This window comes from Ptychodera flava, chromosome 8 (assembly GCF_041260155.1).
Source record: "Ptychodera flava strain L36383 chromosome 8, AS_Pfla_20210202, whole genome shotgun sequence".
NCBI classification, from domain to species: domain Eukaryota; kingdom Metazoa; phylum Hemichordata; class Enteropneusta; family Ptychoderidae; genus Ptychodera; species Ptychodera flava.
Window position 1 is genome coordinate 6,321,196 of NC_091935.1, and position 16,532 is coordinate 6,337,727.

The 16,532-nt window shown below is 37.0% G+C and overlaps 1 protein-coding gene across 2 annotated transcripts; it reads right to left on the reverse strand.

Moving 5' to 3' along the window:
* Positions 1 to 5,295: 5,295 nt before the first annotated feature.
* On the reverse strand, positions 5,296 to 16,461 carry LOC139138306 (transcriptional regulator ATRX homolog). 2 transcript variants are annotated; one of them, XM_070706621.1, is made up of 10 exons: positions 16,268 to 16,461; positions 15,384 to 15,502; positions 14,047 to 14,845; positions 12,871 to 13,002; positions 12,527 to 12,610; positions 11,562 to 11,718; positions 10,848 to 10,940; positions 10,457 to 10,535; positions 7,685 to 7,778; positions 5,296 to 6,232 (listed from the first exon to the last, which is right to left on the reverse strand). In XM_070706621.1, exons 1-10 carry the CDS (start codon positions 16,305 to 16,307, stop codon positions 6,141 to 6,143), a joined length of 1,689 nt encoding a protein of 562 aa, XP_070562722.1. In that variant the 5' UTR covers positions 16,308 to 16,461; the 3' UTR covers positions 5,296 to 6,140. The 2 variants fall into 2 exon arrangements, with proteins under 2 accessions (XP_070562722.1, XP_070562721.1); XM_070706620.1 differs by having other exon boundaries at positions 16,265 to 16,461.
* Between the last annotated feature and the right edge of the window lie 71 nt (positions 16,462 to 16,532).

The following is a 16,532-nucleotide window of genomic DNA, read 5'->3' on the forward strand; positions in this document are numbered from 1 at the left end:
TATGCTGTTCCGATAACCCGACCTACCCTATTTTTTGCCTGCCGACCCTAAACTTTTTAGAGCTACGTAAACACGGAAGTAAAAAGAAAGAAAAAACCCGTAAAATCAAGAGTTCTTTACCTGACATTTGTGTTTTACTTGAACGAGGAGTTTATTATGTTTTTATTCTTTTTATATGTAAGATACGTTTTTAATTTCTGGAAATGTTTTGGCCAGTGTTTGATCGCCCCGAATCTCTGAAAAGTGGATATTTGAAAATATAAATATTTTGGAAAAAAGTCCCTGCCGACCTAACCTACCCTATTTTTGGAAACCATGTTATCGGAACAGCACGATCTATTTACTTTTTTATTTTTTCATTTTTTGCCTGATCGAGAAAGACGAAAACCGCGATCTTTTCAGCATACAAGGCAGAATCAGTTCCGCGCCTGGTTGATAAGTCGAAGATGTTTGTAGTCCATGCCATGCCGACGGCGATCTCTCTGCCAATAAGGTAGCCGCATATCTTGTAAGCCTGCTTTCTCAACTTATTCTAAGGGCACGTTTTTTTTTGTTCTACTTTAGAAACTCAAATTTAACCTCACACAGTCAGTCAGAGGTTCATAACATCACCGTGGAACACGCTAAGAACCGCAATACGCCACAGCTGAGGTAACACAGCAAAATATGAACAGTGCTGTCTTCACAAAACTCTGCTATCTCAGTAGCTGTTCCGTAATGCCCATGCTATATGTATGAATAACCGTCCATAAAAAGATTTTGTCTGGATGGCTTCACTCGACGTAAAAAGGAGTTGCTGACAGATGCTGTGACAGTCACTGCATCTACATCTACTCAGGAACAGGAAACTGTGCAAAAGGAGGCAGATGCTGCAAATGCAGTTGCTACTGAGTGTGCTGATCAGGACACTGATGTAGAATCAGGCTATGCATCTGACTTTGAGTTTGGAGACTCTAGCTGCTCTGAGGATGATGATGCCCATGATCTGTTTGAAATAGCTGATGGTGTAAATGAAAACTGAAGACTTGTTCCCATGTAGTAGAGATATGAGATGAAAACTGAAAGACTTTCCCCATGTTTATTTGAAATGAAAACTGAGACTATTTCCCATGTTAATTGGAAATGAGTTCTGAAACAATTTTTTACATTCGGAATGAAAACTGAAAGAATTTTTCCTCATGTTGATTTTGGAATGAACTATAAAACCTTCTCCATAGAGATCTGCTTCTTGGTGATACCTACCTCTAGTCATGGCCCATGACTAGAGGTAGGTGTCACCAAGAAATCATGGCATATATTATTGACAAAAAAATTAAATGTTCATTTATTTGTATCAATATTATATAACAACATCAGAGTTGGAGAGACAGATAAAGTACCATGTTATCAGCCATTTTCGATTGAAAGTACATTTTTGAAGGTTTTTTTGTTAGTTTTTTGTCGGACCAACATACATCAAGAAGGACCAGCAGATTCCGTTTGCTATTGGTCCTTCGGACCAGCATGCATTTCAAGTTAATTTCACACACTGAAAGCAGCATGTGTACTAAAATCACATCAAGCTATGTGGACCTAAGCTCAGGTTGGTTGTGTTAAGGAGTCTTCTTCAGAGAGTTGCAAACACTATTAAAATTCTACGACAGTCAAGGAATCGCTACAAGATAAAACCAAAAGAATCTCTCCCTTGTCTGTTGTACACGTGACACTTTCATTGCAGAAAATGGTCCAGGGGACAGGAATATGACAATGGATACTGTACATGTTTTTAAGATGTGATCTCAAACAGTGAAGACACCAAACAATCAGAAAACAAAGTTCTCAATCAATACATACCTAAAGAACGCTGAGCCACATCCTCCCCTGGATAACCAGTTACTTTTCGGGGGGGGGGGGGGGGGGGGGGGGGGGGTTGAGGAAATGGGTATAGGAGAAAAGTTTATCCTGAATCCTGTATCAATTTTTTTTTTCTTATGTAGAAGCAATGCAAATCTGTTGGTACAGTTTTTTTTCTCAAGCCATTACAGAATCAAACTTCATTTTCTCCACCTGTCAACAATTTTATTTTTCCCCCAAAAAAATCCTCCCCAAGATATAAACTGGTTCTTCCCTTATGGTAAAAGTTAGAGTTGTCTAAGGGTGCCTATAAAATAGAAGAACACCCCTAGGATACTGTGAAATGTTACTGCACATGAACATGGACTCTGTAGTCGAGTGAAAACAGTTATTTCTGAAAAAAAGGCAGATATCAACAAAATGTCACAATAACCTTATAATGAGGTGGAAATGGTCATGTAAGTTGATATTACTGGTAGAATATTTGGTGGGATGTTACAAAGAGAGGTTTGTTCAAGAACAGCTGCTTGATAGGGATCAAATCAGACTAGTTAGTGTTCTAGAATCTGAGAACAAAGGCGGCATAATCAGAGTAATAAATACTGTGCAGTGACAGAGTTATGTCATGAAATATTGAAAAATATTTCAGCACAGATATGATATAAAAGAGCTTATGTTGTGACACAAATTACACTCAGTGATAAATGGTTGGTTCAGACATGATGAACTGGGACTGAAAAAGTTACAGGAGTATATTTACAAGTGGTTTACTGATCAAAGCTTGATATGTTTCACAAGAATCTAACAGAAATTGACATGCAAAAACATATTTCTGTGTACTTGTGATAGTGTGTGTGTGTTAAGTCAGTTCCTCCACTGTGGTTAAGTGGACAACAGTCTTAACATCTGATTTTCAGTTGTTTTGTTCAAGAAAACAAGTACATAATTCTTCTTAAAAGAATGTTGAATTACAAAGTATTGGCCCTGCACACAAATTTTGACAACTTTTGTTGCCAACATTGGACATTATACAAACAAGGGCTGTGATGACACATTGAACTTTGGACACTTGGCCCTGACATTGGGAATAGAACAAACTGTATTTTACAAACAGAACACTAACACTGGACATTCAGAGTTGACGCTGGTAGGAAAGGTCATTTCGGAAAGCCATTAATGCCTACAGCTGTGTCAATTTAAAAATCCATGTAAGTTTGGTATTGTTTGAGGGTTGTTATCTTACATTTTAAGGTAACTCTGAGGAGCCTAAGGGTAAATGTCTGTTGATGGACAGACAAAATAGTGTTTAAATTAATTGAAAACATGGCGCCAGAGTTATTGGACCAGTTGTGAAACAGTGTGAGATTAGACTTATAAAGTGAAGTCAATCAGAAATGTACAACACACAGTCTTAATATGACTGACCATTGTACATATGCATTGCACATGTTCTTTGACAACCTGTGCATGCTTGCACAAATTGATAGAAGCACCAGACAAAATTTATGACGGTACAGCAAATAGATTTTATGGCATTTTCAGATCACTCCGAGTTGATCAAACAATATATCACTCTTTATCAAATCTTGCACAAAACACTATTTGTTTTGAATGAGTGGCAACAGACTTCAGCTGCATGCATGTTAAATGAACCAAGGTACATCAGCAAAGGTTAAAGGTCACACCTGACGTCACCATGGAGATGATAAACCATATGCTGTACGCGGGAAAGTTGCAAAGAAGTTGTGTATTCAATACTATTGTTTGACTTTCCACACTTTTGTGATTCATAAATACATTTATCACTGCAAATTTTCACTAGTTACATATACTAACAGCCTGCACTGGTTAGGCTGCTTGCACAGCCAGAACAGTTACCACAGATATTCCATTGCGCAATTTAGTCTCTTATGATGGGCATTATTATCATGTATGAAACGTTGAATCTACCGGTATGTATTTGTATGCGCATGTGCGAAACCAATAAGGTACACAGGACGTACACAGGACGTACACAATGGCACTAAGGAGGGTCTCACAGTCATTTTCTTGGTTGCAAATATGAAAAGATTTATTTGTATGAAACCGTTTCCTTTACTAAATGAGTACAGTAAATGGTTGTTGCACATCATTTGGTAAGAACAATAATGTAAAACGCTTTTTGTTTCACTGAAATCATCAAAAAAATGCAAGTTTTTGCCTTTAATGTATACATGTATCTTTTAGGGGTTGTCCGAGGATTCAAGCCACTAGAATAGTTAATGTGTGTACAATTTCACTCAGTACAGTAATTTTCAGACAAAATCAAACAGAGCTAATGGCCTTGAAGTTTGAAATGAGATTATGATGAATGAGATGTAAGCAGAGTAGAGATAGGTCAAAGGTTAAACGACTGACAAATTGTCGTTTGGACATGCTGGCCAATACATACTTCAGTGTGTAGTTTGTTGCAATACCAGAGTCACAACTTATTTTCACAGGCTACCTTCTGCTACACCATGCTAATCAACATAACTGAATGTAGAGATGTTGCTTAGGTTTCTTAACCATTTATTTACATAAATGAACCTAACTGGCAAAAAGTCATACACAGACTGTATATGCAGTGGTAATGCTGTTTTAAAGGCTGGCTGTTGACAGGCTAAATCAGAAAATCGTGACCCATATACATCATGACACAAAAGGAATCTTTTGCAAAAATACCCAACAGTGCATTTGATTACTTCACTGTGATGCGGTCCAGCCACTTTGTCATCTTTCCAAAACATGCATACCCCGCCCCTGCCCCCAAGTACAAATGTATTGTGCAACGAAATCTGTGAACCAAAAGATAGAAATCTTGGCTGTGCAGATATCAACATTCTGACATGTAAATCATAAAAGTAATTTACACTGAAGAATAAAGGGTCACCGCATCAAGCTGAATGATTGAAGTTTGTGTATTTTTATGAGATAGACTATCTGTTGATAACCTTCCCAACATCTTGGTTTAAATCGGGATATCTTTTGCAAAGCGCACTGCTAGGTGTCAAAGGGTACAGTCGGACAACTAACATTTTTATAACATTTGTGTTATGTTGTAATGACATACATCAATCAGAACTGAGCAAAGCCAGTTGTTTGCAGTTCAGCGCCATCAAAGTGTTTGATTGGATCACAGAATGTGGCATTTCACTGGTCCAATCACAGACAGTGGAGTAGCTTCTGCTCCACTGTCTATGGTCAAAGAGACCAGTGCACATTGCTACATGTACTGTATGTAGGACTGGCATTTTAGATTGCATAACCCCCTAAGATTTGCATGAGTAATTGTCCAGAGACCACCACAGGGATTTGTTCAACCCTGGACAACATTTATCAATATATATATATATATATATATATATATATATATATTATATATATATATATATATATATATATATATATATATATAATATATATATATATATATATGACAGATGTGCAGTAATCTCAGCATTTGGTTTCCAGAACAATTAAGTAGCACAGTCGTGCAACATGGAAAGCCATCAAATAAACATAATCCTGCAAGGACTATTTGAAAATTCTTTTCCGTTCATTCCTAAATGCAACTTTCTAAATGGCAAAACTATACCATACTGGACTTGTGTAAGCCATACTACAGTTAAGCACGATCTTAGGTTTTTAAGAATTTACAAGGAATTTTGTCTACAAGTAGCAAAAAGTGTACCAGGTTAGTTGTATTGAAATAGGATAAATCAGGTTATTGAAACCATATTTTTCATAATTAGCTATTGTGAAAAGCATTGTATGAAAGAGGGTAGGTATATTCCAAGTTCATCTACCTGAGTACAAGTATAAAAACCCTTAAATAACTGTTGGAGAGTATAAACTATTGGTATAGAAAGCATGAATCTGTTTTTTTTTTTCCAGAGTTGACAAAGATTTAAAAATATATCCTATAATCCATAACTTCTTTACATGAAACTGTCATTCAAATCTATACTCATTATTGTATGAAACTCTTTTTTGACATAGACACATGGTTTCTAATGTTTTTTGTTTTGCATAATCACTGAATAGAGTGAAGCTGAACACTTACCATGAAAAACCTTTGCTGTCAAGGAAAAATATCAAAAGACATCTTGCTTATATTTTTGACAGTCAAATTAAAGTGAGCAAAAACATTGGAATCTGACCAAAGTCTAAATTGGAATTTGGATGTCTTGATTAGAGAACACTCTCAGACAAAAGAAAAAATAACAAAACACAAAATAAGGGGGCAAACTTTACTGCATGTAAATACTTTGAAATGTAAGGTTTTACTAGTTTAGGGCAGAGTGGTTAGCTTCCACTGAATTCCGTGAAGTCCTTCTGGATGGCCCTGTCTTGAGGAGCTTGGCATACACTTGAACCACTAGAGAAAAAGCAAACAGTACACAATCTCACAGGCATTTCCAATCGCACAAACACATGTAAATTTTGTCAGTATGATGGCATTATGCATCAACACTACTGACCGTGAAAGTATGCTATATAAAACTTGTCACATCTAAGGGAGTACACTGTGTCAGTCACTTTTGATCTGTAAAGCGTACTCTTCTTTAAGGTAAGTCCTGCCATTTTTCTCATTTTGACATTTATGCGGGAATTTTATAACTGATCTCAATGTCATCATTTTAAATTCAAATCCCAAACTACAATGTACAAACTACACAGCAAGAAGACTGAAGACTTCTCGCTTCAGACTGAGCCATACTACAATTTAACATCGTCCTAGAGGGTATTTCAATCTGAAATACACCCTATACAAAACAGATAACTACTTTTAAAGAAGATTGGACTGTCATGGCCAACAGATGATTGTAATATTCTGATCAAAAAATGAACATATTGAAATACATCTATTCATCAAATTAAAATGTGAATTACAAATGAACTTGCTGTACACTTGAAAAAAAATTCTCTCTAAATTTTGTAATGATTGAAGTTGTTGTTTTACAAGGGAAGCATTTAATTCCTGGATTAAGTTTATACAAAAATGATGATAATCTTGTTTGTCCATATTCAATTAGTTTCTGTTTTCACAATTATTTTTAAATTCTGCGTTAATCTGGTTAACAATCATCTTTAATAAACATTAAAATGATAAAGAAATTCCTCTTCATTGTCAATTAACATTTTTTAATATCAGCTTTTGGGTCAAATTGTAGCAAAGATATTCTAATTAGTACTGATGACAAATTGTTTTGAGAGGAAAATTGAAAGAAAGCAATCAAACTGCAAAATCAAGTGAAGTATTTTGCCGTAGTATGTCATATTAAGTCGGTCATCCCCTTTACCTTGAGCAGAGACCCTTTGTTATTGAAAACAATTCTTGTTACCTTAAATAGTTTTTGTCTTGTGCTAAGGGGGCAAACTACCTGATATTGCAATGCACTGTGGGTAAAAAGTCATCTTCTCACCACAGCAAGAGTCTGAGACAGTGATCTCATAAATACTTTTAATGCAAATGCAATCGCTCTCAGGGCAAAAAAAATTCTGGTTGGCCACTTATCTTTTAAATTTTTAGGCATTTCTGCCATTAAAATTCCTGTAGAACCTGAAATTTTACCTTAGCTTCTGAAGTCTTACGTGTTTTTAACCATAGAAATCCACCATAGTGAGAATATGATTGACCACCCGAGACTATTATGACTCACACCCAGGAACCCAGCTAACATTTCTATTTGTTTCTGTTAGGATTGCATTAAAGTAATATTCAATCAGGAACCCTGGTAACATTAAGTGGAGAACCCTGGTGAAATTTACTGGGTACCGCTCTTAACAAAAACACTGAATACATGTACATTTAGATATGAGGACTCACGTAGATGATTTGTCCGTTGCAGTTCCTGGTTCAATTCATCACAGTCACAGCTGTCAGCTAGTTCCTTCGCTGACTGGGCCAGATCCAGCAGTGTCTGAAAATAACAAAAAATTAAATAATGCTTTTACCGATCGTGTTTTTGTTTTCAGTGTTTCATTCCAGAGCCACAGTAAAGGGGTATTATGCCCCTTTTCCCCTTGCCAGAATTTAAGTTAGCATTGTGAGAGAAGGGTGATTTGAAATCTCTAAGCTTATGTACTTTCCGATTTAATTAACAAAGCCATATTTCCCAAATAATATGCACCAGTGTGAAAATCATAAGTGTAGTCTTGAATATATTAAACTGGCTGCTTTAAGGTGATGTGCACCTCAAATTGAGACTTAAACTTTTGCTCAAACTTACCATAAAAAACTTTCAACCATTCTCTTTAATCAATCACAAATTAAAATCTGGGGTCACTGAGCAAAATTTGGTACTGCAGAAAGAAATCACCCAATATTTACCGATACTTGAAATATTACAATGGCTGCCATCCCTGTAATAACTCTGGGGAAATAGTGTATTTTGATTTTCACAAGAATACGTCGGTGATAACTTCAATATTCCATGAGCTTCAAAATGGGTTCCAACATGTGGCAGACCAAAAGAGTACTGTAAAAGTTTGTGAGTCTGAATATCTGTCCCTCAGGCACATTCTACTTTTAACCAGGGTGGTATATCTGTTGCCATGGTACCTCAGGAAAGAGTATCAAAATTATGACATTTTGAAGAGAATTTCTGACCCAATTTCACTGCAAAAGGGACCAGCAGTGTTTTCAACCTTATTCAGGTCATATCATTCAAAAGAAAGATGGAAGTCAGGTTATCTAAATAATCACTTAGCTACAACTATCAGGTCAAAGTGGTACAAATCACCATATTTTTTAACATCCAAACAAGTTGTGAAAATCACATTTATCTATCGTTAGGTGTCTGAAAATTGACGAGATTGTTTCAGGGTTTCACACATGGCATGTTGTGTTTGCGGGTTTTTCTCACCACCCTGACTCTATAAGGACAGATGCATCTGGCAGCAAGTTGGTAGCATGTATATCTGTTCCCATCTGGAAGCAACGTAGAGCGCAATCTTTCACGACTGCAGGGAGCCCCAAATTCAGTGTTCGTATGGTACACTAAACTGCACAAAATCATGCAGTATAGATTAGAGTTACTGGTTTGAGTGGATTGTCGTGAATTTTTCACCATTGTTCTCAATTTCTAGTATATTTATGATGGCCAAGAGACATTGACGCAATAAAAGAATTTGATTTCCAATTTTGTTTATGATAAGCAGTAGTTGACGTACATGACACATTTTTCCAAATTAACTGGTTTAATCTTTCCAATACACATGATGATGATGATAGCACAGGTCACCATGTGAAGGGGTGAAGAGCCCTTTTTAGTCTGTGTACAAACACACTATCTGTCAACCACATGATACAAATACTATCAAGGAGGGCGTATGCAATTAGCAATATGGGTATTTAGCAGATAGCACCCTTCCTGTTACTATAGTAGTATCTGATGTAACCTAATTAAATGACACGAATGCAGATATGGAACGAATACAGATAATGAAACGAGGAACGACTGCCAGCTGGATATTCCCATTTCATCATTCCTATTCACAGTGCCCTTACCACATGACATGTGAGGTGGAGGGACAGCGGTCTATGTGAAGAATAGAAAGAACAAGAAACGAAGAAAGTGGTTTGTTTCTCATTCTTTTTGGTTCCATTGTGTACACCAATATGCCTACATTAATTTACAGCAACTTTTTTTCAATACCACATTGTAAAAAACTTTCCACTTGATAACTTTAAAGCAAGTGCAAACTTACATCATTGAGAAGCAGCTAGGAAGACAAAATGATACGAAAATGCCGGCAAAATCAATATACTATCATGGTGTATCTTCTGGGAAAGTTGGTTTTACAGTCCTGTCACTTTCAATGCTAATGATGCCATCACAGGTAGAGAGTTGCGATTACTTTGTTTACAGATGACTTTGTTTATATAGAACTTGTGGCAAAATCACAACAGAAACACTGCAGGGGAGATGTAAGAAAGGCAAGTGATTTTAGTGTTTACTCATCATGACAATAGAGTTAACACAGGGATGGCGGCAATTTTGAATTTCAAATATCGGTAGATCTTGTGTTGTTTATTTCCCTGGTTCCAAACTTTGTACGGTGACCCCTGATTTTTCATTCTTGATTTTGAAAGAGAATGTTTTAAAGATTTCTTTAGGAAAGTGAGCAAAAGATTTATCTTTCACTTTCGAGGCGTATACTACCTTAATGGGAATCTTGGTAGAGATCACTCCTTGTATAAAGCTCCAGGGAGATGTCAATTTTCAAAAACAGGTACAATCCAAATTATCAAGCAAAAGTTTCACCTCAAAGATACCAATGTATACAGGGCAGCAAATCATGTGGGCCAGTAAATTTGATTGACCATTCTGACCGACAAGTAATGATCTTGTATTACATACAGCATGAATAAAGACAGGCCCACCACAACATGTTGCAGGACCACCAGATAGAAGTATACTCATCCTTCAGATTTCTGAATGGATTAGCTAATCCCGACTGCACGTCTTTTCTTCAAGCACAGCATAATTCTTCAAGCACCCTTCATCAAACATCAACACTCTCTGAGGATAAAATAGCAAGATTTTGTGCCATGTGAAATTATTTGGAAGATTGACTGAAAGCGATGATACTTTACCTTTAACTGTTGTAATTCTCTTTTACTCTCAATCACTGATCTATTCAGAGCAAACACTTGAGCTCTCTTCTGACTGTATCTGTGTAGAGTGAAAAAGAAATAAACATCAACAACAGGAATATTATCAATCTGTCCACCCCTAATTCCCAGTAAACAGGTCTACAATCACTGCTGATAACAATGGCTTTGGGCCACACCATGATGGTGAAAGGGTTCAGCTAGTACAGCATTACGATTGGGATGAAACAGGCATGTACATGATACATACTGATGCTAAAAGCGCTTCGAGTGAGATTCATGAACTCATCAATTATCACCCTTGAACGCAATTTTTAAAAGGCAAGATATGACAAACAATACGAGTGAGTCATTGGATGCAGAGACACCCTACCTTTCTATTTTCTCTTGCATTCTATCAGTGATATCATCATCCATGCTGACATCATAATGTACTGGCCATTCCATTGGGTAACTTTCCAGAATTCTGGGAAGGGAAATCAAGCCATTGGTACATGGTACACGTTTTTTTCCCCACTAAGTACACAGACACAGACACAGACACCGACTCACATTTACAGTGGTTGTATAAATGTAGATGAAAACAAAGTGTTACTATGAAGCTTTGGTAACAAGCAATGGATGGGTGACACAAAAACCTGGTTTCACAAAACAAAGACATTTACGGTGGTGTATCCTATCATGTTATTTCATATCTGCAGGATTGTGAATATAGAGCAGGACAATGTCAGACAAATAATGACATATTTTTGAAATTTTCTTGCCGATTTTACACACAGGAATACTGAGATTGCATGTTGTTCAATTGCCTACTCAGGTGTCCAAGAGCAGGGTATTGTATTAGGGACTGCTATATATTTGGGATTGCTATATATATATATATATATATATATATATATATATATATATATATATATATATATATATTATATATATATATATATATATATATATATATATATATATATATATATATATATATATATATGGCATAATTATCAGCAGTATACTCTATCCAGTACCTTTACATGTTCGTATCACAGTGTTCACATTCAAAAAGGATAGGGTCATATTATGTATCACTTACTCCTGTAAACTGGCTCCAGTTCTTGTGTCTCCAACTGCACTTTTGTTTTTGGAAGACCGGTCTAAATTCTTCCGATGTTCACCAAGTTTCAGAACCACATTTCTCAGCTTCGTTCTGCTAAGGTGAACTTGAACTTTGTCAGACAGGCGATGATTCACTGGAATTTAAAATTAAAATTATGTCAGGAATAAAGAGTGGTATATGCAATATCAAAAAAACATTTCACAATGGCCTTACCAGGTAATATCTGTTGAGTTGAATACAGATGAGGTGTCCAGTTTCAATATATGCATGAAGACAGGTTGAGTTGAATACATGGATATCAAATATATTTATAGAATTATGTCCCTTTGAAACTTTGCTAGCCTGTGTGGGAAAATCAAACTTTGTTTAGTTGAATTGTAGCATTACAATATATTGAGCTGTATCTTCCATCTGACGCTCAATTTCCTTTGAAGTAATTGTATTCATTAATGCAAAGTGTATTAATGAGCACTGTTTAAGTATGCAAATCAACCGATAATGAGTCTTTATCAATGGAGAATATTCATTGGTCTAAAATTGAGCATTAGGTTTGCAGTTCACATTCATAAAACGCAGATGCCAGCTCTGAGATATTGTACCACTCTTATCCCTTGTCTTCCCTGTACATGTTCAACCATAGACCATAAAAGGCTTACGGTTCAACTACATAATTGAGAATGATTGGGTTGAACCAAACCAATAGGGGTGGAAGGTTTAAAAAGGTCCATAGATCAAAACGACATGCCAGTGTAACAAATGACCGTTACATTCTAAAGCCATCAATTCAACTTTCTTACCGTCCTATACCAAGGTAGGGCTAGTAACAAACCATGTACATGTCAGATACCACACATAATCAAATGATAATGTCACCTCTGTTTGTCCTTGCAAGTTTCAGGTGTGTAGAAACAAAATACAGGTCATCCTACAAAAATACTTACATTTTCTTACTGCATTATTCAAAATGCTCATTGGAAGAGAACGGGAGCCGTCACTTTCTCCGTTGCTATCGGCCCTGGCCTGCTCTATAAATAGAAAGAGAATAGTGTATGTTTGGCTGTAGATCAAAGTAGAGTAGTTTATGCATGGCAACTGAAAACTACATGTATGAGTATGGGATACTTAACTTTTTGGCAAGTTGGATTGAGTGCAGTCACATATCACAGTTTGGCAAAATGATAACTCAGATTGTACAATTGCCAGTGCTGCCACAACAAAATAATGGAATAATGTATAAAATCCTGATAATCATGCGAATGTTGCAATGATATGATTTGCCACATACCTCTCAAAACCTGCAACAATTGCAGAGATTCAGGGTTCAGCGTAAATGGTTGTTTCAGTAAAGCTGCTTGTTTCATGATGAATTCCTTGTCTGCCATGTGTGATTCAACAATGCTCATCTTGGTGCATGCAGCTGAAATATTAGCACATATCCAACACTTCAATTACATCTATACTGTACGGCAAATGCAAGAATAGATCATACAACCCGGTTTTAATGTATTTGTGTTTGCACTAAATTGCAGACAGGGATACTGCATTGTTGTTTTCCAGCTTAATCAGCTTGCAGTATTGCTACACAAAAATCAGTACTTTAGTTTGGAGTCCTGCGCAGTGCGGGTTGCTTTGGCCACATGGAAGCCTGGTACTACATGTGCCATGTATTTAATTTTTTGTACATTGTAACTAGGTGTGCTCATCAATCATAGCAAAGGAATATCAAACATCCTGAGCTGCTCAGCTGTACAAATGCTATGTCATAGCTCAGAGACACCTGACATTCAAGGACATTTCAGCAATTTTTGAGGTCCTTTTTTGGTCCAAATTACAATTTTCCAGACATCGTTTTTACAACATATATCATTCTCATATATCATTTGTATGATTTGATCTACTTGTCATTTTTGAAAAAACGTGGCTGGATTATCACTTTTCCAGGACCTTCCAGGACTCAGTTTCATTTTGAAAGACTTTTCCATGGCTTTCCAGATGACTTTAAAAATTTAATTAGGACTTTCAAGGACCTCAAGCATTTTAAGATTTTAGCAATATTCAAGATACAGGCAGTGAACATTCCACAGGAAACCAAGTGGTCTCAAAGCACTGGTCATGCCACATAGATTTTTTAAAGCTGATAAATATAATTTTTTTTGCAAACCAAATCAAGTGCAGTTACATTTTCACGTCTATTCAGCTGTTTAACCCAAGATAACATGCAAATGATGTAGAAGTTAAAACCTCTGATGAGAAAAAATTTAGCATTGATCACTGGAAGTGCATAAAGTTGCATGAAATTCTTTATTTGACTGAAATACTTCAGAGATCTCATGTGGAAGAAGGAACAGTACTTCTTTGTAGCAAATTTGGCACCAGCCAACACCCCAATGAAAATCTGAGATAAATTTGAAAATATAACTCGGGAAACTCAAAATAGGTCTTATATTGTATTTGTTCCTACCTTTTTTGCGTACATCTTTGGGACTTGCACTGGAAACAGATGCTACACTCTCTCTCCTTTGTAAATGACTTTGATTCACATTTGAATCAGATGATTCACTCTCCCTTCTCTGTGAAGGATTCTCTACATTAGACCCAGGCGTTGACCTGACACTCTGCCAGGACCTTCTGTCCATAGATCTTCTCTCTGTTCTGTTATCAACAGTCTCCTCATCTTCATTTGAATCATTTTCATCACTGGTAGTTTCTCTACGATCCTGTAAATGAGGTCTCTTTGCTCGGTTTTCACCAGCTGCAGACGTCTTTCGTCGTTTACCGCTGCTCGCCAGTCTTGTAGTCTCAACGGGTGATGCTAACATGCTGTCAGCGATACCCCTTTTCATTTGCATTTGCTGCTTTGCCGTCTTCTGTGAAGTATTTTGAGCGACTGGTTCTGTTGCAGTGTCTGCCTCATCTGAGCTTTCATCCTCTTCTTCATCTTCTCTCTCATCAGTGATGTTCATTTTATGTTTCCTTGTTGCCGGGCTACGATGATAAGCCTGATCCTCTTCAGGCTCATCTTGTCTTGAAGACTGAAAGTACTTTCTAATGCTTGCTGATGGAGTAGGCCTATGCAGAGAGTCACCAGAAACTCTCTGTTTCCTGTTTGTTGCAGGTATGTTTTTTCCCTTTGTCGTCCCTCTGCCACTTCTCTGGCCAACTGATCTTGAAGTCTTTGCTCTACTTGGTTCCGATGGTGGGGGAGCACTGGTAGCTGCATCAGGAAGAGGACTTTTCATTGGAGAGATGCCAGAAATGAACTGAAATATAAGTACAGGGTAAATTGCAATGGGGATTAAGGTCACTATAGCATAGCTTTCAACATGGTATGAATTGGACAAGTTGTGTCTCCTAATGTCATATCTGAGACTGAAAAAAATTCAGTCTCTCTGAGTTAACTTTCAACAGGAATTTCTTGAAATTTCTGGGAATCAGCCCAATATCAGCGCATGTGATTTGTTAAGTATTTTTGAGTCAAAAATAAGTGTACTGTTTAACCTTTTCACCACTATAGTTTGGCCCAAACCCATTGTCATTTATGGCAACTAGTGTGGACCTGTTTACAAGGCTTTAGGAGTGAACAAGTCAGTCGTTTCACCACCATACTTTTGTCCATCCAATTGTTTTCATAGGGTGGACCGCCAAATAAACTCAGAAATGGGGTGATTTGGATAAGGTAAGTGGCATGTCACGTTGGTTTCGGGAATATACTAGTAACATAGTGCTGCCTTTTACAAGCTTGTGATATGTGGTACACATTATTATAAACATTTCTGATAACTTTGATGGCTCTTTTACCTTGGTAGCTTTTTGTCCTTTCACAGGCATTGACTTCCTGGTCTTCTTCACAGGAGACTTGCTGTATTCACTCTCAAGTGATCGCCTGACAACTGACTGTGATGAGTTTTTTGAGTTTCCTGGGAATTTGCAAAATATTAATGACAGTGTCAGACAAGACACACAGTATGTGAAACAATCGGCACACACAAACTGTAACGTGTGTACGATGCATAATGTTGACTCGCCTTTTCATTTCATAAAATTTTATTTGTGTTTGGGGAAGCACTGATTACAAATAAAGAAGACAACACGGACGATTGTTTGACACTAGACATTACCTTAAACAAGATATCACAGGAGATTAAGAAATAAGATCAAACAGAATTAATATTATGTACAGGAATTGTTGACCAAATACCCAGGTTATGAAACTTAAAAGTGGCAGACAGCAGAAAAAGAATGTCAAGTTGCGTATTTTATGAAAACAAAAATTCTAACTCAACCCGCTGGGATAAATTCCTTGTTGAAAAAATATATGTCTTTAAGTAACCAGTTGCCCACCATGCGTATATCTTTTTTTTTACCTCCAGATGACACTACAGTACAGCTTCCACTGGCACCGAAGCCCACCCACGTTCACCACATATTAGTACTACACTTTCTACAGAGGGATGTGGTTTATACCCCTTTTGGAGTCAATCGCCAACGTCAGTGAACTGATGACACAAAATGTGCTTGTCGGCTGTTTTGATGGATACACTGACCGTTCAAGCAACTGCGATTGACCAGAAGATGAACGTGTCAAACGATTGCGGATGTTGTTTTCATTGAACAGCGCAGAACAGCGAACTCATCATAGAACTTGAGTCAGAGAGTGCATCACATCGCGACATTCTTACCATCATCACCAGCAACAGGCTTCCTCCTTATTAACTTCACCATTTTAAATCGTGCAGCTGATTTCTTGAATGTAATAAGCGGAGTAACTGTTGTAAATTTTGTTGTCTGGTTCGGAACACACTAATCACAAATCTTGAAGCATTTCAAATACACGTCCAGTTCGCGCTCTGTCGCGTCAGCCACTTTGGAAGCCCTAGCTTTGTAGAAATTTTTAAGTTAGAGTTCCTATCCGACCAGCACCTAGGGATTCCTAGGGATTTGTACCCA

Bases quoted from the DNA above. Each gene is read 5' to 3' on its own strand.
- LOC139138306 (XM_070706620.1), bottom strand. From the start codon at position 16,307: ATGGTGAAGTTAATAAGGAGGAAGCCTGTTGCTGGTGATGATG. The intron at 10,941-11,561 runs GTAAGTGATACA...TTCCCTTCCCAG, and splicing joins ACTGGAGCCAGTTTACAGGA to AATTCTGGAAAGTTACCCAA. The intron at 10,536-10,847 runs GTAGGGTGTCTC...CACTCTACACAG, and splicing joins ATGCAAGAGAAAATAGAAAG to ATACAGTCAGAAGAGAGCTC.